This window comes from Pyxicephalus adspersus, chromosome 2 (genome assembly GCF_032062135.1).
Source record: "Pyxicephalus adspersus chromosome 2, UCB_Pads_2.0, whole genome shotgun sequence".
Lineage (NCBI taxonomy): Eukaryota > Metazoa > Chordata > Amphibia > Anura > Pyxicephalidae > Pyxicephalus > Pyxicephalus adspersus.
Window position 1 is genome coordinate 105453130 of NC_092859.1, and position 23691 is coordinate 105476820.

Consider the following 23691-nt stretch of genomic DNA (forward strand, 5'->3'; position numbering starts at 1 on the left):
ACCCTGAAAGCACTCCCAACCTAGCAAGGTCCTAATGCTGTCTCCACCATTCAGACTGTATTTACGTCTCCTATATGCACCCTGCATGCATTTTATTTAGAGCTACAACAAGGTAATAGTAACTAGCACTAAAATAGAATAAACATGGGATTATGCAAAAACAGGGATCTACATTCACAGCTTCTATGTTGGCCTAGATCCTGTTGCTGCTATATTCCTAAAATAATAATTAAAACAACTTCAGCTGTTTTTAAACAATACAAAAAAGTTAAAATCACGTTTGAAAAAATTTTGTTGTATTTACGACTGTGAGAGTTGATACAAGATGTGATATACATACCTGACTTCTATAATTTGCTATTTGCACTTTTTGGACATATTTGTGGTCTAAAACTGCATGGCTAGAGCCAAGGTGCAATTTGGAAAAGGAACCACCTGGCCAAAAGCAATATGTTGCATCCAGGAACCATGTCACAACTTCTCTACAATGCAAATACAACCATGTGCAAACACATACCCAAACTTGTTCCCAGCTGCTCCTATAAGGTTGAATAGGAGTGGCTGGGAGCATGGATGAGCATGAAATAAATCTCTGCGGTTTAATGCAAATCTGAAATCCCTCTAAAGCATAAAAGCTGCTCAATACAACAATCAGACAGTGTAATCTATAATGTAAAACAGACCCTGATAATCAATGATAATGTGGTGTTTAAAGGTCTAAACCTCTGTAATTAAAGTAAGAGGAAGAAGTGCATTACTTATATGGTAGAGGTGTGTTAATACTGGAAGGGATTTTCAAGGTATTACAGCAAAAATTGCAGGTCGCAAAATGCAAAACAATTATCCTTTGATTAGCAAAAACTTCTAAAGGGAACTAGATACATTTTATGTGTTTTTATTGTTTTGCCTCGGAACCTTTATCCTCCAGCACATTATCTAGTACATGTCACTTTTCTAGTAACATTTGCAATGAGTATATTTTTCTTTCAGCATTAACAGTCATTTTTTAGCACACAGGAACTTTCAGCACAGCTGTAATATTTCATATTGCAGGAAAGATATGGCAAGTGTTGAAGATATGCAGTAATATCAGTCACATTTACCAGAAAACCACCACTATTTTTTTCTTAGTTCTAGGATCACCTATCAAAACAATTTCTGAAAGTCATTGCTGCCTTTACGGGCTTCCTTGAAATGTTTAAAATTACCAAAATGAAAACATTCTGATCTTAGAAAAGTCAGTCAAGTTGCCTTCAGTCCAGGGGTAAATGTCTATATCGATTACAAGGATTTAGATTGCTAAGGACATCTGACATACAACAAAGTATTTTGTCATGTAAATAAAGTAAATATGACAAATTCATGTACTTACTGTGATACAGCCCAGATGCTTGCCTGAAATGACCTTTTTATTTTTATTTTGCTTGTTTGTTTTTCTTGTTTTACTATAGCAATAATACATCATCTAACTTTCAAAAAGAACAAGGAAAAATTGTGCATTTATTATTGGTACAGGCATAATGGATTTAGAGGTAGACCTAACAACTTCGTCATTCCTGCATAGGTTTATTGTTCATGTAGTAAAAAAGGGAAGTATCTAGAAGACTAACAACCAATATATATATGTCAGCTCTGCAGTCTTTCCTGTCATTTATACCCTATTTAAACTGGAAACCTAATCAGGTATGGCCTATCACGATGCAGGGAATTGGTCAAGTGACACGCAAACTCTTGTTCTTAGGGTCTATTTATATATTTTTGTATGCAGTGAGCACTCAACACAGGAATAGGTGCACTATTCATTACAAAGTGTAAACTGTTCATATATGTGGTCTGCTGTATTGCTGGTTAATTGAGTTGTATTGTATATATGCATTTCATTGGAATGCCATTTAGACAAAACTAAGACACTACATGCCATGGCAATTCATTTTAAAAGTATGGTTTAAAACACGTTACTGAAACACAAAGGTGTGAATCCAGCCTAAATATTAGTGTCAAAGACAACTGTATATAGAAAACGAGACTATACCTACAACGATAGGATTAGAACGATGTTTGTTACACTGCAAAGTTACATATAGTTAAAGTTACATATAGCTATACATAGATTTGATTGCTCATCGTGGCCACATATACTCATATAGTGAGATGGATGTAGCTTGCTAGACATTTTTGAAGAATGAATCAAACCTTTTCATCAGGTTCTCATTTAGACGACAGTTAATACATTACTACTAGAGTTGAGAACTTGATTATGTTAAAGCAAAGGGCCATTTCGAACTTTTTGCAGGCTGGATTCCAACAGGTTAACTCACGGATTGGCATTATATATCTTTTGGACAGATGGATTTTAAAATCTCCCCACTGAAATATCCAGCTTCATATAATTTCCATGCAGATACACCAGCATCAAGTTCACCATTTTCTCCATGGTGTAAGATAGGGATGTACAAACTTTTTGCAAAGCGGGCCAGATTTGGTGAAGTGAAAATGTGTGGGGGCCGACCACTAACCAGGGTTAGTGTGGGCATGGCCTGTGTGGGTCCCGCCAGGGTGACGTTAGGGATTCTCTGTGCAAGGAGTCCAGTGTCATTGCATGTTCTGTGCAGAGCACGTTCTTGGAATCAGAGTGGGCGTGGTCCAAGCTGGTCCCGCACAGCACACGCCCTATATAATAACGTAGGGGATTCCCTGGCCTCACTTTGGAGATGTCTGGTATAAGATAAATAGAAATGTAAAGAACATTCTGCAAGTTATTCAAACATTGAATGATTGCCATTACTATCATGTTAATAAGATAAGGAATAAACTCTTTATGCTCAACATCAGGAAGGTAAGAAAATTTTGAAATTAATAACCTCTATAGAAAATGTCCTAAAACACATTCACTTATTCAAGGATATTAGCGCAATATTTTAAACTATGTCTACTATATGGCTTTGATGCCACCATTCATGGTGGACTAATTTTCAAGTTCTTTTAAAAGGAAACCGTTATATAGCCCATACAGAACATGCATATGACCTCTTCACAAATGATGCCACCATTCATGGTGGACTAATTTTCAAGTTCTTTTAAAAGGAAACCGTTATATAGCCCATACAGAACATGCATATGACCTCTTCACAAAATATAGTGTTTTGGCCAAATACCATCTTTTAATGCTGGTAATTAATAATGGGGATATAAAAGATAACCATATGTAAGGTCTGACACCATCTAATATGGAATTTACGTAGGACTAGGATTTACCATTCAAGTAAAGCAAACGTGGGAGAGCTGGGGGAGTTAGAAATGGTAAGTACCAGTACAAGAGAAGCTTTCACTTTGCCATGAATAGGCAAAGTTCCTAAGTTTCTTTGCATGTGGTATTGATATTTGTGTTATTGTGCATGCAACAAGAGAACTCCAGTTTACAGCAATCTATATTTTTATACTTTTGCTACTACATTCTGTGCTGCTTTCTAGCCTTATTTTATCGATTATCTGAAGATTTCTCACCTAGATAGAAAAAAATGGCTCATGGGATGACCCATTGGATTTTTTAATTTGCCCTACACTGGCTGGTAGGGGGAAGTCAGATGGAGTCAGAAATAAACACTAAATAAACAATAATGCTTACAGGCACACAGCTTTATTTAAATGTGAAGACAGTAAACTATATTCAATGTAATACATACATATTCAGTCCAGATTACACTGCAAAGACACTAGTTTGATCTACGTTTCTATATACCTCAATGCTTTTGTATAAGTGGCTGTTGCAGCTCATTATCAATACAATAAGACAAGCAGCAAGTCATTTCTACCCACTGAAACACAGTACTAAATTGAAAAAAAAAAAAAACATTTTCTGACAACATTGTATGTGTGCGTGAAGTGAGATCTGCAGTAACTCTTTCCAAATAAAGCTGGGTTTATGGAACGTGTGTGCACCACATAGCAACAGCGAATAATTGCCCCTGAAACCCAGGGGGAATGTCAAACACAGTTTAAGATCTGGGGTGCAAGCTACATTGCATTCAATGAAAATTTGATGGCATACAGTTGGAAGGGCATGGAGGGAAATGAGAAACAGTTTTCCACCAAGCCCTAGAGACTGACTGGGTATAAACAAGCAGGGTTAGAGGTCTTTAAGCACTGCTAAGGTGATAACCCTACTTGAATCAAAGATTGAAAGCTTGCCGTCCAGCCTCATGTTATTAGAGTTGTCAACCACAAGACAAGATATAAATCTCACATACGGTACCAAACTAGCAAATTTCTGTACATACCATTTTACAGCCATCAAATATGCAATGAATTGAAAAGCAAAATGCTTTCCATTAAACATTTCATTGGGGAACAACAGAAATTGTTATAATTATTCAAAAATTACTGAAGCCTCTTGTGGTCTAATCAGTGAATGTGATGACATTTTCAACTACTTACACAATAGCCATTTTAACCTTGTTCCATCAATTCTGTTAATGTATTAGTTAGGGCTTTTTGTACTCTTTAAAACATTTATAGCATATTTATCATTGTTTACTTCTCCCTGCAGCTGTAACCAATCAAGATGGGTTTATTTTATTAAATCCTGCTGTCAGGCCTGGCACTATTTCCAGCCATCTTTGCTGTGAAAAATGTTTTCTTGACCATCACTGGAGGGTGTTGTTTGGAGACCTGATCTGCATTCAAGTAAATTAACACGACCATAAGCTCCACCAAGAGAAAAAATGTTTATTGTGGAATATGGGTATGTTAAAACGGAGAAAAGGCTACTGTCACTACAGACAGACACTGGAACCCACTTGCAAGTCTCAAAGCTTTGCCTCAACTATGCAGAATACAGAAGCACACCTAGATTCCAGAGTGTAAACTAACTGCAGAAAAAAATCCATTTGATAGCTAAAAAACTATGACACAAAGCATTGGATAGGGACATTGAAATTTTTACCAAAAAAAAATACAGGCAGGCCAATGAACTATCCTAATATAGCTTCATGATTCATTTATATTATCATCCCTTTTCCAGTGAGCTAACATATTCTACCACAATGACTTGACATTTTTTTCTCCTGAAACATATTACAAATCAATTGTCATCACAAGTTCCTTGCTGGCAATCCGAGATGTTTTCCCATCTCATTGGCAAATACAATTATTTATTTAAAAGCAGCTCAAAGTTCACTGTTACATGACCTTTATATCCTTACTGTGATGCATGTTCCTTAGATAACTACTGCTTTTGGCAATTTCCTGTATTTATTTTGTAGCAATGATAACAGTATACAAATCATTTGTCTTTATTAGCCTTCTACTTGAAACTTACATATTTTCTTTTGTATATAATATGTACTACATCCATATGAATAAATATTTCTGTGTAATAAAAACTACCTCCTTTTATTATTCAAAGAAAATGGGTAAAAAGATAATCTGTGAGACCTGTGACAATAAAAACATATTACCTGTAATCATTCTAGAATCACTAGAAATTTTTTATAAAGTGGACACAGAGCTTTTAGAATGGAAGAAGTTTAAAAATTCCTACAGTTTGTAGCCCAAATGCTAGCTTTCCAAGCTATAACGAGAGTTACTTCTAGTAACAAATGTTATAATATCAATATAAAATACATAAAATGCATTTGGGAGCACCAAATGCTTGTTATTGGCAGGGTTATCTTGTACAAACAACTCAATCCCTAACAAGGTATGTATGGATTTGTAGTTTGGGTAAATGATTAAGGGTAAAGAATTAGGTAAAGTAGGTCAGGAATTCAAACATGTTCTATAGGTGTTATAAAAAGAAAAAGCAACTCAGTCTGCAATATTCATCCTTATAGTACCTCTTCTTTACCTCTAAGTCTGAATAATGCCCGTGTTCTGGCCACTTGTTCCCTGGAATCCAGTCCTTGCCCTGGCCCTCCCAGTCCCTCTAGTTCTTGGGTCGGCAAGCTTTTTGGACTACTAGCCCATTTCAGGAGGTCAAGAAGGCACACTAGGCCAGAAGAAACAAGGTGTTCAAGGAACGTTTTTTTCTAACCATGACTGCAAGGGAGCAGCCTCAGTCTTCCGCTCATCCACGGTGTAGTCCCTGTACGTGTGTGCGTGGCATCAAAATGCCCCTTGAGATTCGACCGCTTGAAAGTGCTGTTGGTGTGATTGCACACTAAACACAGGGCTTTGTTGCCGTGTTGGACGAAGACTAATTTGTCCGTCCATTCGGGGTTGAAGTCACGACGTTCGACGTCAACCTTCCGGAGACTGGTAGCTGCGCGTTGCTTCTGCTCTTTAGGCATAGTAATTGGGGTTACTGTGTGGGAACTTGATGATGTCGCGGGAACTCGCGATAATGCGACAAATCAATTAGGCCAATAACTAGGGGGACGTTAGGCCGGACTGGAATACTGGCTAGGCCGTATCCAGCCTAAAGGTCAGGGTTTGCCTACCTCTGCTCTAGTTTATCCTTGCATGCTGCCTGTTGCGTATGATTGCATATTGCTTGCTATTAATGTTTATATGTTTTTGTTTTCCGAGTGTATATTTGCTTCCCTAATAAACATTCCTCACCTATTCCTGAGTTTGTGGCTATTCTGTGTATGGTGCTAAAGCTGGTCTCTGCTGTTGCTGCTGGGGATACTCTGACATTGTCCTCATACTCAATCTCCAGGGTTGGGGTGGTTTTACAGAAGTTCCCATAATTCCAATACCTTCAATATTCCAAGACTCACACTGGTGGGGCCCCAATAATAAATTAGAAATCAAGTAATGGGGGTGAGGTCCTGTCCCCAAATTATGGGACACCCTCCACTGTTGAGGGAGCATGTGAGTCCAAAAAGACAAGTAGGAGGGTGACAGTAGGAGAGCATCATTTACAGAATGATAGAGAAGAACTAACAATGTCATTTGCCAATCACTTTTTTAATATATACTATATGAAAATGTATACTCATGTTCCTCATAAAGTGATTCTTGCAGACTTCAGTGTAGGTGTAGTAAAACCAATTTAATGAACAGTCATAATGAAAATCAGGACATTAAGAATACCAAAAGATATGTATTTTTTACCAAAAAATGTATTTTACAAGTTTAATATAGTCAAGCAATTCCAGGCTGCAAAACAAGTCTGAAAGTGAAAGAAAGCCTTCAGAAACCTATATATATATATATATATATATATATATATATATTAGTCTACGCCGGGTATGGAGACTAATGGGAGCTTCCACAATGCTCACATTTTCTCTCCAAATTGTACCTGTGACTGCAGAAGTTACCACAAACCTCTGCAAGCATTGGAATAGTAGTGTTAAAGCCCCAGAGCCCCATCAGTGGTGAAGAGAGGGTTGTAGCACAGCCTGCTACGCAGTCTCTGCAGCTGTAACCCTGCACCTGCACTACTCCCAAAAGACAAAGCAATTGCATTTCTACTGGGATTTCTATTTCCTCAATTTGCACAGCTAATCATTACGAAAAGACCAGTTAGCTTTATGTTCATAGTGTTCATCTCCTAAATGATGGATCTTCACACAGATAACACATTTGAACATTAAGGTAGGCTGATATTGTTTCTTAGATACATTCTTCATATTTAATTTTATTTATTTCTGTAAATTGCAAAAAACTTAAAAAATCCAAAAACCTTATTTTTAAAAAACATGATGAAAATGGTTATAATTCGGGAGGCTAGTTGCTTCATATCACATAATAATTAAAAAGTAACAGTGCTATTAACTAAATGCAAAGATATTGAGAGTTATATTATCCTGAGATTCTGCACTGTGCTGTGCACTTGACTTTATTCTTAATAAATACCCTCTCTCATTATTTAATTGAGCTACAAAGTGATCTAATTCCTAGGGGAATGTTCTGTTCCTAAAGCTTCAAGCCATATTTCTGTAACCTCAAAATGATATAAATAGCAAGGCTGCCGTTCATATGTTCCACAGATAACAACATACAAGAGCATTAAGGCCAGGCCGCTGGCACTGCTCCAGATACAGCTGTACCAAATGAGCTATACACACATTGCTGCTGCATGCACATGGAGCATTGCTTGCCCATTCATGGAGATGACGCAGATAAATATGTCCTAGATTACTACTAAATGCTCTTGGCATCTTCCTTAACAAATAAATGACACATAAATCATAAATTAACACAACATTTCCACATTGTGACATTTGCAACAGAACAAACCAATTAGCACGCTATGGACCATTACACATAGCCATGGTTAAACTGTCTGCGTAAATACACAATCTTGTTTTAATGATCTTTCCATGTTGTTTCAGAGAAATTTACAACATAGGTTCACAGTGTGTAAGTGCCAAACAAGGCTACATGAGGATGATACAAATCATCAGCTGGTACACATTTTCCATTGTCAAGTCATACACATAATAATATCAACAGCTCAAAAATAGAGCACAACAAAATTAAAAGGATCAGCAACAATTATTTATACAAATTTCTCTAAATATTTTGCTAATCTTGGTAAAACAAATATAACCCTAAAAATAAACTTAATAATCAGCATTTCACTCTAGGTATGCAGACCATATATTGTACATGTAGTAAAAACACAAATAAAATCAAACAAAAGTGACTGGCGCTCACACGAAATATGTACTTTTTATGGAACAGCCACTTGTTGCTGTTTCTAAATTTACAAATTTGGCACTAAGTTTATTCATTGCAAAGGAACATTAAACTAATTTTGTAAAACACCCAAAAAGATAAAAGCCAAAAAAAAGTTAGCTAATTTTGTATATTGGAGATATTCCAATGTACTCTGCGTCATTACATGTCACATGACTTTTACTGGGTCATAGGTCACCAATTAAAGAGGTTTTAGGTTTTCCTAAATGTCATTATCGCAAGTCTGTCTGTTTTCTCCCATTGAAATGGCCAAAGGCCAAATATGCAATCCACATCTACATGAACGTTGCGTATGATATCGGAGAGAAGCTGACTCTCTATAAGAACATATCGAAACTCACACCAAGTAAGCAAGAGTCAGACTGCAGAAGTGCAGAACCGTGAAATAACCATTTTTCTCAAGAGATTAATTTGCTGATAGTTTTTTAACATTTCATGTAGTGAAGCATCTAGGCCTGCTTAAGGAGTTTTTCCATCACACACTTATTCATCTGCTGCCTACCAGAGTATCAAAGGATAATTCAGGAATGCATTAAATATATATTTCAATATCCACATACTTTTAAATATCAATCGGTAACAAATAAGTAACCATAAAGCACCTTTTCAATGGTGTGATGAAAACATTGGATCAAGCTTTCTGCAGCCTTAATATTATTCACAAAAAGTAAAACAGTAGATTTATTATCCATATTAAATTAAGTATACAGCTATTAACATCATCTATTCATGCTGAAACTCCTTTTTTAAGGTACTCATTGACATGATATGGAGGTGAGAATATTTCAACAGCCAACAATATATCTTTGGAACAACCACAACCATGGAATATTTATGCAGACCTGGATTGGATGGAACATATATGGTAACATTACTTTCAGGATATATTGAAGTAATAGTAATGACAAAAAATAAAAGGGGCCTGAAAGATTGGAGTTCTAATTAGCAAATAGTTAATTTTGAATTCTTACTGCATCAAGTGGTGATTATGTCATATTTGTAGGCAATTTTCTAGCTTATACTTCTTTTTTTAGTTGGCATTTGTTCAGCTTCATATATGCAGGAGGATCTTTATTCCTTACAATAATAATTCTGTGCAGCAACATATGTATAGGTATTTGTGTGCTGCGGAGACATGCATAAAATAGTCTGCCATAGCATATAACCATTGCATATAAAGCTAAATCTACTAATTTGTTTCCATGAATTTATTTGTATTGTAAAATTACTGTCAAATACTTCAAAAAGAGTGCACTAAACCAATTTCTAACTAACTGTTTGCCTTTCCATGAGTGCCTGGGGTGATGAAAGTGCCAAATATAATCCAGCAGCTTGCTATACCCATTTGTAAAATTGCAAATTCTGTGGAAGCAATAAAAAACTTCAGGCAGGCTCCAAGCATTCCATAATGCAAATTGGTAGTTAAATGATAGGCTGAAAACCCCAGCAACCATTCACAGCAGATTTTCTTTTAAACACAATGGAAGGAAATGACAGGATTTTGCATTAGGTATTTGCAATTCATTACTTTAATAAAGTATCCTACAAGCTCAACAGCCTAAAAATAGGAGTCCAATGCACATTAAAGAACTAACACCAGGCTGACAATTACCTGTTTAAACTGTCTTGTACAGTTCAAGTTTAAGGAAGAAAATAATAGCGTCTTTTAATTTTATCTCAGAGTACACCACTGTGCAATTTTTTGTTTGAACTCCAACACTAATCCATCAAAATTGTATTTGTAAATTCCACCTTTGATGTTCTAATAACATCACTGATAAATTATAGATGGTTATTATATACAGTAAGTATTGCTCTGTTGATTATAGCACCTACACAGACACTAGTGATTTTGAAAATAGCCTGAAGATAGGTATTCCAAACATGCATGTGACTTAAACAGTAAAAGTAACTTGACACAATTTTTTTTCGAGGTGGAGAACTGGATCAGCTGCATTTATCAGTAAAAAACTGTGGAAGTTCATTCTTCTAACTTGGTGCAATGAATTTTATACAGATCATTTGCACCAAATCACCCAGTTAGTGGGAGACCTTTCTATTTCAGGTCACACATTTATCAGTTCCCCCCACACCCATAATAAAGTGCACATCAGATTTATTAAAGGAAAATATTTCAGCCAGGGGGGAATTGTCTGATTAATTTTAAACTTGGACTAAGTTTTGATTTGCCCTTAGTATCAAGCTATGTAATGAATAAACCAATACCCAAATAGTTTATTTAACAATCCGGGCTAAATATACAAGAATTAATATTCTAACCATATTATTCTAGAATTTATTAGAATATTTATGGGGAGGCATTTTAACCAGATTATCACAGAGAACATAGAAGTAGAATAAATTCTGTGAAAAAAATAGCAACAAATCAACCCCATTTTTTGTATCACCACAATTCAGCATACATAATTTAATACATAGATATTTAAATCATATTTGCCTTTAAAAATGTTTTAAATAAATACCTTAACATAGTAGTAGCTAATTACTTTCAGTGACTTATAGCATTGTTACTTTTTATAAATTGATAGAATAGCCTAATCATATATAAAATCAAGATGTTTTTATAGATCCAGCCAAATATATTTCCTTTTCAATCATCACAAATAAACATAGAAATAATGCAAGTGCAAAATAGCTCATCTCATTTGTGTTTTTTTTTACAATATAAACTGTTAAACAAAATTGCACCAAAGTATCACAATCACCATTTATTTTTGCTGTATGAAACAAGAAATGTAAATGTCATCACCTAATGACTGATGGAAAGAACTCACCTGCACACAGGATAAGCAGAAAGGCAAGAAGGAGTTTTGCTACCCACATGTTGACCCTGGCAGATGTGATAGGGATGTTGACTGACTGCAGAACACCATTCAGTAAAGAGATGTGCTTCTCATCTGCTCCTCTTAGTACTCTGGCTGTGGCTGAGTGACTCCTCCTTCCCTTTCCCATTGCAATAATAAGAATGCTTTCTTAGCTGAGAGCAGTGCTAAAAGTTCTCAGTTGCTTGTAGGTTACAATGTCAGTTGTTCCAGGGATTTGCATGTAAGAGATACATTGGAGATTGGCTGAGTAGCAGCAGCCCCTAAAGGCTTCTGTGCTGGTACTGCAGGGCTTTATGTATCCCTAAGGAAGAGGATCTGAAATCTTATCTGAAATCTGATCATCAGACTTCAGATGGACAAGTATTTGATCCAGATAAGGCTCTGCAGTTCTTCCACACCCACTTTAGAGATCAGCAAGCTTTCACAGCACATAGTACTTAATGACAGCAAGTTTATACCATTGTGCACAAAAGGCAAATGTTCTTTCTCCAGCAGTATGACTGAAAGAAATGTAAGCAGAGAATGCAGATGGAATTGCATAATAACATATTTCTGGGGAAGTAGGGTATGTTGTTTAATATCAACAGCCAGTCCTTAAGAAAGTCATTTTTTCCCTGCAAAACATGGGGTAGTAATTTATAGAAGCTTGTCTTTTTTTACATTTCCAAACAAATATCTATCCAATTTTAATACAGTTATGCATTTAGTATTTAAAATATAAACTTAAAGCTGACTTCTAGACAAAGAGGACAGTATATATGAAATAAGTTTATATCTCACTCTAGACAGCCATGGCAGACAACATCTACTTTTCTCTAATATAGTGTAATAATAAAGTTTGGTCGTTTACTGGATAAGGAAGGCGTATCAGCTGACTCATGGTAATTCCTTTAATATTTCTGTTCTCTCCTACTGTCAGAATGTTTCTTGTTAGCTTATACATGCCACAGCCCCGAATATCGGCCTCCTCTAGAGGTGTGCCCTTGTCTCTTAGTTTAAATGGTGGTGCACAGGTGATCACAGATTACCTGATATAGTTTATTAACTTGTAATAATTACATTTGTATTTAAAATTCATGTATCTATTTTTTAAAGTGAAATATTTTTATTCGTCTGGAGTTCAGCTTTAATTTTATTTGTGCAGTATACATGTATAGGGTTCTGTAATTTCCTGGTGTGGGCAGAGATGGGGTAGAAATGTAAGTCAATGAGTAATGTCAATCTAAAGCCATGTAAAGATATCAGATGATTGTCAATGGAAATTATCTTTCATGATCATTTCCAATGACAAATTGGTCATTCCTGATTGGTCGTTCATCATTCTGTATAATGAATAGATGACTGTTAGACTGTTTTTCTATGTTGGGGGACTTCTAATTTTGGCATGATACAAGCACAAACTGGCATGTGTACAGAGCTTTCGACAAGCAAGTTGGGAACAGGCAGAGTAATGTGTTTAGAGTAATGGGTTTATCATTATGGTCATTATTTAGTAGTGGAGTGGATCAGGGCCTGCACTGTAATTCTTAAAATGTAGGTGTCCTTTTCACTAGAAATCCACCATTGGTGGCCCATCTACCACTCCTGTTATTAGTTACCAAACAGAATCCAGATGCCTCAACCCTGTTCTTACCATTATAGCCTGCTGTATTTCTACCACTAGACAGAGTTATCTTTTGTCACAATATTACAAAATCCTCCTAAAATAATAACTAAAACACCTTGAGCCAGCTTTACGAACGCTTTCCAAGGCTGGGGAGGATATACTTTCATCAATGAAGCTGCGTAATCTAGCAAACCTGGAATGGATCTGGTGCCAGGATTCAAAACATTTGCTAGCAAACAGCATTGACTTTGAGGAAATCCATTCCAGGTTTGCTGGATCACCCAGCTTCACTGATGTAAATGTATCCTCTCCAGCCTTAGAGAGCTTTCCTCAGGCTTGTTGTGTAGGTGTTTGCTAGTGTTTAGGCAGTGAGGATGAGGTGTAGTTATTGCTTGCTCACGCCACTGGGCTCCTTAATTAGGTGAGACGCTACATGGAGCATCCCACCCAAGCCCACCCAATAGAAAATGAATGGGGGCAGCAGTGTTTGGGTCAGTACCACTCACTGTTTCCTGCTGTCAAATTGGCAAGGTGCCAGTTAACCTGGAGAGGTGGTCAGAAATTAAATTCATATGTGCACACATACAATATACATTCTATTTTATGTAATATATGCATTGCATATCCTACCACTGCTTATATTACAATATATCTTTATTACAACCAAACTCTCACAGGAGAATATTTTTTTTTGTACAGTACTGAAGATAAAAAAGGACCATATTTTTTTGTTTTGAGTTGAAATTTTGTTGGATTGCCACACAAGCTGCATTTGCTATGTGGCAGACACATAGCTGTATGAAATGTCTCTTACGTGCAGGTATGGAATGTTAGGAGGATTAATGCTCTTCATATCCGGGGTGGGCGATTCTGAGAAATTATTTCAAGTGCACCTGTCATATAATGACAGGCTAAATGATCCTGTATGACAGCCTAAACAAGTACAAAATCCAGTTACTATGTGATGTACAAGCCTCATAAAAAAAGTAAGCAAATGTAAACAAAAATTCCCCTCATCTCTCCCAACTGACTGACTGCCTGTATTGCAGATGGCCATGATAGAATCCAGATTAGAAAATTAGGATAACTTCCTAATGGTAGATTCAATGATCCCAATTTGCTGCCCTACAGTGCATCTCAATCCCCAGAAGACAAAAGGGTGAAGCCACTTTAAGCTAAGAGAAACAAAGTCCAATATTGATCCACAGAATGAATACAATGAAATGTACTAAGTGCTACCTTTTTCCGTCCAATGGGCTACATTTATCTCTATACTTGTTAAAAATGATTTCCTTTTGATTAAAGAGGGTTGCAAGTTAACACAGATTTCCCTTTTAATTCTCAACAAAGGACTTGATTTTAATAAAGCTCCCAAAGACTGGAGAAGATAGGCTATCATGGGGGAACCTGGGTGATGCAGCAAACCTGGAGTTTTTTTCTTGTTTATGTTACTATTGCATAGATTTTATTCGATTTTCTGCCCCGATGATCAAACAAAACGTTAGAATGAACCCCCTGAATGGGGGCAACAAATATATCATATGGCCTCATCCTTTCTTATTTTTGGCTGGATCTAGAGCTTAATTTCAGATGCTGTGCTTTGGGGGCTTAGAAAAATGCAGAAAAGTATGTCGTACACACTGAAGTCTGCAGAGACACCAATCTCTTACTCTGCTATATAGTGTAGATCTATACATCAAAAAGGTGCAACCAACATCACTAGTAGTGCAGAACTCTTCAAATACTGGTGACCTCCCTGTCCCGCTCTTAGCTACATAACTTGTAGCTAGAGTGACAGATTGCTATTGCTTCTTAGTATTTTAATACCTGAGGTGGATTTACCACAGGGGTACATTTTTTAACTAAGCTTAGTAGAACAGTATTCATGTCAAGCATCTAATCGTGTAAAAAGGAATTCCTAATTTTTTGGGGAATTCCTTTGTCTATACATATTGGGTGCTTAAAGTAAACATAGATCCTTATGACTAAGTGAAAAAAGTTCCTTTATAATTCATCATCCCCAATGTGTAAGCTCTGCCCACAAAGATTTATTGCTGTCTGAAAAAAAAATCAGCAGTAGTGTAATAGAAATTGCTTGGGTAAGGAGGCTGAGCAGAAGGAAAGGGAAGGAAAAAGAGTGCTTAGTCATAGATGAGGAGAGACTGTCAAGGATCCCCTCACCTCACCTAACCTTGGCACTAATGTGCCGTGAGAGATATTCAGCTGTGCCGTGGGAAATTAGCCAAGTCAGGGGGGGATAGCCATGGCTACATGAGTGTGAGTTATCTTGAAGCCCTGGCTCAGTTCTGTCCTGCCTTACCCCTCCCTGTTGTTAACAAGCAGTCCGGCTGCTATGTCTATAGGGATGCTGGGGATGTCTTTCTGTGTGAGAAGGCTCCTGTAACAGTGGGGAGTGGAGGGGGGGCAGTCTGAAGTGAGCAGTGCTGGTTAGTAGTTCTTTTTCTTGTGCAGCACGTCATTTTCCTATGAATGGTGACCTGTAGCTTCCCTGTCCCTATAGTCTTGTAGTGCAATGTCTGTGCAATGTTCTGCCATTTAATGTCTCATTAGCTCCAGTCACTTCTGTGTCATATTCAGTATATATATATATATATATATAAATAAATATATGTTTAACCTTTTTACTGTTGGTAGATCATTTTGACTTGTGAGCCAAAAAGTGTGGGCACCCCTGTCATAGTTCCTGGCTTGTGGTAGCACAGGACCCATAGTCCTCTCTCTCTCTCTCTCTCTCTCTCTTTCTCTCTCTCTCTCTCTCTCATTGGGCGAGTCATATTGCACCTTAGCTAGAACTTCTTTTTATGTATATTCTTATAAATTGAAGGCATATACTCTCTTTCCCTGTATCCAGTATCTCGATTTCTAGTGGTTGTTAAAAAATACTTTCAGGGGATCTAAATATCTTTTTTTGTAGAGTGGCTGCTACATGTCACTTGACAAATATTTGACAAAGGCTTTTCTAGCATTTTTACTCAGATCAATATTTGGGTACCTGAATTTCACTTGCCTTGACCTCCATCTGAATTTGTTTTTTTTAAAGAACCAATTTATTTATTTCATTTCAGGGTGCTTTTCTGTCTGACAGCTAAGAGCTAGGAATGTCTAAGGCTAGATACAGACTTGCTGAGGGAATATGCATTCTGGCATGGCCCTGGTGGCTAACTTGGCTATCCACGCCACTGCACTGGTTTTTAAACAACAAGAGTTTCCATATTTTACAGCAGGCAGTACTTGGACACACAGTGCTGCTTCCATTATTTCTCTATGGGCTGCCATGGATGGGACGTTACAAGTCTTGCCTAAGCAGACAGTTCAGGGACGTAAGGAAATAGTAACCACACCACAACCTATTATTACTCTCACAGCAGACACCACGAATACTCAGGAGAGTGGACCCTCTGTGGTATCCGCACATTTGGCGGAGGTGTGAGCTGAGGCGCAGAGTCTAGGTAGCACCCCTCAAGGAGTGATGGGCTTTGCTGCAGATGGCACCCAGGTTGCCTTCCCAGACACACTCGTGCAGATGGCAGCTGACCACAGAGGAAACTGGAGCATGGTACAAAATCATAAGGCAAGGCGGGGACTGGTTAAGCAGGCGCTATATAACCTGCAGGTAATGTCTGGCGATGTCTATGTTTCCTAGATCTGGACAGAGCAGCCTGAAGCAAGGTATGACAAGCAACTATGCTGTGCATGCAAGTGGACTACAAGTCCCAAATCAGCTATGTTGCTGATCTGTGACAATTATACATCACTGGCTAGATTCCTTATAGTAATTCTCTGGTGATAATAGGAACCCATAAAACCAAAGTTTCTTGAAGGTAACCGGTTATGTCCCTCATTACTTGTATGATATAAAACTAACATCCATATTACACCTGGCGACATTTTACTAGTATCAGCTTCTTGAGAATGTAAGGGAGCACAAAGTATTATATTTAATTAGTGGCTCAGTGTTGGACAAAGTCTTTGCTCCTATATAGGAATAGATAAAAAAAAGATCTCTGTAACACTGCAGTAAAAATGTATATAATCCAGTAAATTGACAGGATGGGTTTTTTGTGATCCAAGTATGGAGTGTATTGGATTGAATGGAGAGCCCAACACTCTATCCTTTTTAGGGTGGGATAGAATTTAGTGATGGCTGTGCAGCACCTGCCAAATCCAAATAAAAGGAAATTGCAAGTTTAGACTGGTGGATAGAGTTGGAGCCCGAGGCCAGGTGTGGCTCATGGAGACAGATCTTGGAACAGGCCTAAATGAAAGTTAGTGCTCAGGTATAATAACTATTTAGCAGGGACAACAGCAGAAAGCACCTCTGTAGCAAGGGCTACAAACCCTGAGTATGGGATTTTACTGTGGGTGCCTGTTTGGAACTTTATTATTTCTGCCTGAAACTTCTATGTTTTGTTACTATTTCTGCTAATGGAAAATTTAAGTTTTCTGTTCTTGTATGGTGGAGGCATTTTGTGGACTGTATGCCTGTGTGCTGTGTGATGCACTAATCCAGATTTCCCCAAATATCACAAAAAGTTTACAATCTTTCTCTCACATATTGCCAAAATCAGGAATCTGAACTGCATGGCTAATCCTGGAACAGGAACAGCCCCTGTAAGTAAGCACAATGCTACATCTGATTAGTTTTCTACTTACCTTTAAATTCAAGAAACAGAAGGAAATAATTATTACTTTTTTCTGTTTAGTAATTACCCTCTTTTTTTAATCAGTAATTGTTACTGTAAAAACAGTAAGCAAAGACATTTTATGTTACTGCGATTTTATTTTATATGTCGGAGCGTGCAAACATTTTTGAAGTGGTAGCCCAACACAAAATGTTTTTTAAATCAATAATAAAATATATATAGAATAATATATAAATATTCATATTTATAATTCTAATTATTGTAATCAATATTAAATAAATATCTTGGTAACTATGTTTTTTTTCGGAAACAAATGGCAGTTTCTTCAATGATGAGGTGCCAGTTTAACTCACATTTACTATTCATTATTTTTCAACCTAACCCAACCAGCAGGCTATCAATATTAAAGTTTGGGTTATACAACAAATTCCCACTGGAACAGCCTATTTAAAATTGGAACAGGATTTGAAGAAATCTATAGAAACTGAATCACTCAGTAAAAATGCAAGGTTTATTAGATTTAAAAGTTACTTTCAAACATGGTTACTTACAGTAAATTGATCTAAAATATGGGATCGGATTCAAATTTTATTTTTTTAACATTTCACAAGCTGTATGGGCTACACTAATAAATGTCACATGTCAATTTAAAAATAAAGGTCCCCTTGTTATCACTTTCTTCATGGGAGTCAATAAATCATTATACAGGAATTAATGGAATGTATTGGAACAGAAATAGAACAAAAATGTTCTATATATGTCAAGGTGAAAAGAAACTTTTAGGGTAATAAACACTATCCATACCTATCAAAAACATTTCAAATGAATGATGCTGACCACGTACAGCCAGAGTTCGATTTTTCAGATGAAACAGCAAGCTAGTGTGATATGAATGGAATGTTTAGGTATCACCCATGTAGTTGTTGGTATATTGTTTTTCTTAAAAACTATTTAACATTAATAATTATTAGACAGATCAAATGCACCTGTATTGTCAGCTTTATGTGCCAACCATGGTCATTTTATGAAAGTGTTTATTTATTCTAGTTGAGGATGGCCATTTGAGCCATAAAAGTAATACGTAGACATGTCATACAGACATTACAAATCTATACTGTTATCACCAAGATTTGTCAATAGTTTCTTTGACTGAAATAACTTACTTAGAAAAGTAATTTTGCAAGTCCTTAATAATACAGTCTTGTCATATTATATTATAGCAATATATAGCTACAGTATATAGTTAAAAAGTACTTGAACAATTCCTTTATTTTAATTATACTTTTTGGCTGCTTTATATTTATTTATGTATTTATACACTGCTGACATCTTTCACAGCACTTTGCAGAATCCAAAGTTGTGTCACAAACTATCTTGGGGGAGCTCGTGTATCCATAGTCATAAGTCATTACCACAGTCTAAGGTTAATTGTTTTGGGGGAGTCAATTAACCTACTAATATTTTTGGGATGTGGGAGGAAACCGCATTGCCTGGAGGAAACCCAGGCAGACAAGAAGAGAACGTGGGACTCTAGGGCTGAAAGGTAAGTGTGCATCATGACTTTTATTGGGTGTCAACTACCCTACGCAAATTCTGATAAAGTAATGTTAACAATTCAGCATTTTAGTTGAGAGATCTGCATAAAGTATATTATCTGAGAGCAAGAAGAATAAATAGCTTCTTATATATCAGCAAAATTAATTATATGTTATGTTATGTGTCTCTAAAAATGTGTATCCTAAAATCTGAAACTAACAATAGAACTACCTGGTGGTATAAAAATAGACAATAATAAAACAATAAACTAGAAAAGGGAAGACTAGAGAGTGGCATGTTTAGGTTAGCCAAAATGTTCATATTTATTAGTTTTGTTACAATACAAAAGCCCAGTCTCAAAATTCCATAGCACCTTCAAGAACTTTAACAACAGATGACATTTAAAATAAAGAAGTACTAACCAGTTGTACTGCTTTGCCTTTTTACAGGTAAATCTGTTTTAGTATTTTATATACATAACAGAAATAAAATATGTTTAAAAGTTCTTAATATACCTTTTTCATCTTATTCTCTGCTTTGTATTCTTACCATCCTATAGTAGGTCAGAACTGCAGTCAGATTGTAAAATACATATTTGCATTAAATATTTTTGGTTGAGCTGCAGCAGTACATGTGTAGGTACAGGTAGTCCCAGGTTACATATGAGATACGAACTGTAGGTTTGTTATTAAGTGGAATTTATATGTACAGTAATTTGTAAGTCAGAACAGGTACATTATTTTAATTAATGCAATTAGGACAGATGTTTGTCTCAACATATTATTAGGCAGCATGGCGTCAGTTACTGTATAAAATCCTCACTGTGAGTGTATCACAAACAAAGCAAAAAAAAAAAAACTTATTAACTTCTGGAGCAAGCTGTGCAAATGCTGATGCGAAAAGAAACAACTGCAGAGTTTGTCTTGGTCATTAAAGAGATACAGGAGGCTGCAAAAAGAGCTCACCCCCTAAGATCACCCAAAACCCGAGCTGTGTTTAGCAAAAGACTTCTTCTGCAAGTCATGCAATCTGCTCCCTCCCCCCTTTCAAGCCTTCGTCCTGCACAGAGCGAGCAGGGAAGCCCCGTTCGTATCTAGAAGTCGTCTGTATGTTGGATGACCTTAACTCAGGGACTACTTGGTAGTTATAATCCTATTCTCTTAGCTAAAAGCTAAGCTAAAAGCTAGTTAAAAAAGCCATTTGTTGGGGGAGAGGAATGATTATTAAATTCAAATACATGGTATAATACATGGCAGAAGCTGGACATGCTTTATGTTCTGTTATATGGTGAAAATCTTAGACATCATTTTTTTGTGTTCCTCAAAATCAAGAAGAAGGTACAGATACTATTATATGCCTTTACAAATGTAACAAACCATGCTTTAACTTAATCATCCTAGAGTTTGAAAAGCATACATATAGGATGCAAAAAATAATCAAATAGTTAACAATTCTTTAGTATAATATGGTTCTTGTCCCTACTGCATTAGACATGTGTCCTTGGATAGTGATAACAACATACACAAAGTTTTTATGAGAAAACGTTTGATGATTCTCAAAAGTTCTACTTACATCACACCTTTTCTATGTAACTTGTACCCTTAATAGGCTAAGGTTATTTCATCATCTGAAATGCCCTAAAATACAACAATGGAATCTATCTTAGTCCTTTAAACCACACCTTTGCTAAGGTGAAATCAGTGTTTCTGTTGTCACATTTTTTGTGACATCGTGATAGATGCATTTACAAGGAAATTCCAGCACAGACACAACTAATTTATAATAAAGTGTAGTAAATTGGTTCATAGCATCTTAATATTGCAAACCTATGGCAATAGAGGTTTTATATTGGAATGACACTTTTGGGCAATTGATCTTTTAGGAGTGTGGCACAGAAAAAGAAAAGCATTTTGGAATTATAACTTTGGAAGGCCATCAGTCCTGGATTATGCCTAGAGGCCCACAAATTTTTAAAAATTTTTGACATGAAAAATTGTTGATAAGATGCAGCAACCAACTTCTAAAGGGCTACCAGTCAAGGACCAAGCACACAAGTTCACAACAGAGGTCTTTCTAGATTACAGGGTGTAGAAGAAACACATGGAATATGCTTTGGAAATAGAGCAACGTGGCCACCATACTTTGATAAAGTATCAATGCCAAGGACACAATTCCAGCTTTAGAGTGGAATATGGCTGTAGCCATAATCCAAATATGAATTCTTTATTTTTTTCACAACCAGCACACACTACATTCTAATAATGCTTCTCTTTTTGTTGAATATAAGAACAGCTGTAGTAAATAATGATGACTCCTCTGCAGTGATCTATTTCAATTTTGTAGTTGGTGCAGTTGTTATAGAGCATGAAACTGTTATGCAGAGGGTGATCATAGGAAAGAATGATGAGCAGTGTTGAAGAGCTTAAGGCATATTCAGTTTCCTGTACATTCAGATAATGCAAATTGTACACTTTTGCAAAAGTCAATTGGGTGTGCAAAGAGCTAGAAAGGCACAAAGAAGGATTTGCCTAAATGCAAAGCAGCATGTAGTATCTTGTAGATATATAACAATTACATTGAATGGCAAAATATTGCTATGGAGGAAATTTTTGAAAGTTTGTCTTGAGAAAAAACTATTTGAGGACTGTACCAATCCCAGCCGCAAACATGCTTATTTCTAAGAGCAAAAGTAAGATAGTAGTAACAAGAGGTAAGCATTCTAATTGCTAGCATTTCTACTTATATGGTATACATAAAATCTTTTGTTAAGAACTTGAATACTTGTCCCTAGACTGCCTCTTTTAAATGTCACAATGGCCTCTCATTTATCTCTGATATTCTATGGGGGAGTTTATTGGTGTTACCATGAACAGGACACTCACTGTCTTCTCATAGGACATGTTTACAAAAAGGATTTATTCTACTGCATGAACAAAAGAAATGCACTGATCCAAAACATTCCAGCAGCTGGAGGAGCGGACCTCTACTCTGACATGCAATATTATTTTATTCATTACTAGCAGTCATATCAGAGCCAATGAAATAAAGGTAAATCATTGCAGACACCATACGCATTTTTAAAAAAAAATCAAGTCTATTGTTGCAAACAATGCAAGTGCTTTTTTACAACACGTTCAGTCATTTAAAGGTTAGTGACATAAAAGATATATTTACCATCAGTTCTTAGTGCATGATCTGGTCTTCGTCAGGAGTTAACTGTATCCTTTTTGTCCTCATTGTCCTCTTTTGTTTACACCTATTCCTGATCCTTTCCACGTCTGTTAGCAATTTCTGGTTCTAAATATACTGTCAGCAAAAGAGAAACTTGAGTTATTTTCTCTGTCCTTCTAGGACTGACCATTGTGTTTTAAAAGCATAATTGTAAAGTGGGACTTCATAAAATATAATGTGCCCAAAGCATAAGTAGCAAAACACACTTTTCTTCTAACATAAGAGAAAAACAATTATTTATTAAAAAGACTTAGCCTGACATGTGCTAAGAAAGATTTATGTGAAGGCGAGATACTCAGGCCAGCCAGAGCAAAGATGTAAAAAATATGGTTTTCTCGGCACAGGATGCTTTGTGGCAAAAGAAAACAATGTTTAAAGCAAAAAGGAAAAAAGCAATAATTAAACTGAACAAAAAAATAAACAAAACATCATAAAGAAAGAAAAAAACATACTAATTCAAAGTGTTTTATCTTTCAACACAAAAGTTATCTAAAGCAAACCAGCAAATCCATCAAAACATGGTTCAAAAAGAAGAAATGGCAGGGTCTGACCTAGTCAAAGCCCAGAATTGCATTCCGTTGAAATCTTGTAGGGGATTGGAAATCACCAGTTGATGGAAGTACACTGACAAACATATTGTAACTAAAATAATTTAGCATAGCATAGGGGTAATTATTGTTCCCATCTCAATGTCAGACAATAATGGGATGGTAAGCAAAATGTTTATGAGAAGTGAGGAGACAATACAAGCTTCTCGGACCAAGGGTATACTTACTTTTTCCACAATACAAAATAATATCTGTTGCTTTTTTTGCTACATAGATTATTACATTTTCCCATATGTTTTTATTGAAGCATATCACATTTGTTTGTAGACACTAAATAAAGAACTAATTGTTTATGATAAAAAAAGTCATACAAACTTTTTCATATGGATATATATAAAGGAAATATTGTATCTTTACTGAATCATCTCACTGCAAACATTCAAAGCAATGCAGGCTGGTAGATAATGAATTAAACAATCCATCTTTACAAAGCGCAGAGATCAAAAACTGGAAATCATGCATGAACGAGGTTGCCAGGGTGTAAATCAAACATGCATATACATTTCTCAAATAAAGTGTAAAAACTGACCTTACTTCGCTTAGGCATGTGC

At 36.2% G+C, this 23691-nt stretch overlaps 1 protein-coding gene across 2 annotated transcripts in view; it reads right to left on the reverse strand.

Annotated features, from left to right (window-relative positions):
- HGF (hepatocyte growth factor) overlaps nt 1-11723 on the reverse strand; it is a 63960-nt gene extending 52237 nt beyond the window's left edge. The window contains exon 1 of one of the 2 annotated variants that reach the window (XM_072401742.1): nt 11445-11723. In XM_072401742.1, the coding sequence (XP_072257843.1) occupies nt 11445-11622 (178 nt within the window). In that variant the 5' untranslated portion in view covers nt 11623-11723. The remainder of the gene's footprint in view (nt 1-11444) is intronic. The other variant, XM_072401741.1, reaches the window with a different exon arrangement.
- Between the last annotated feature and the right edge of the window lie 11968 nt (nt 11724-23691).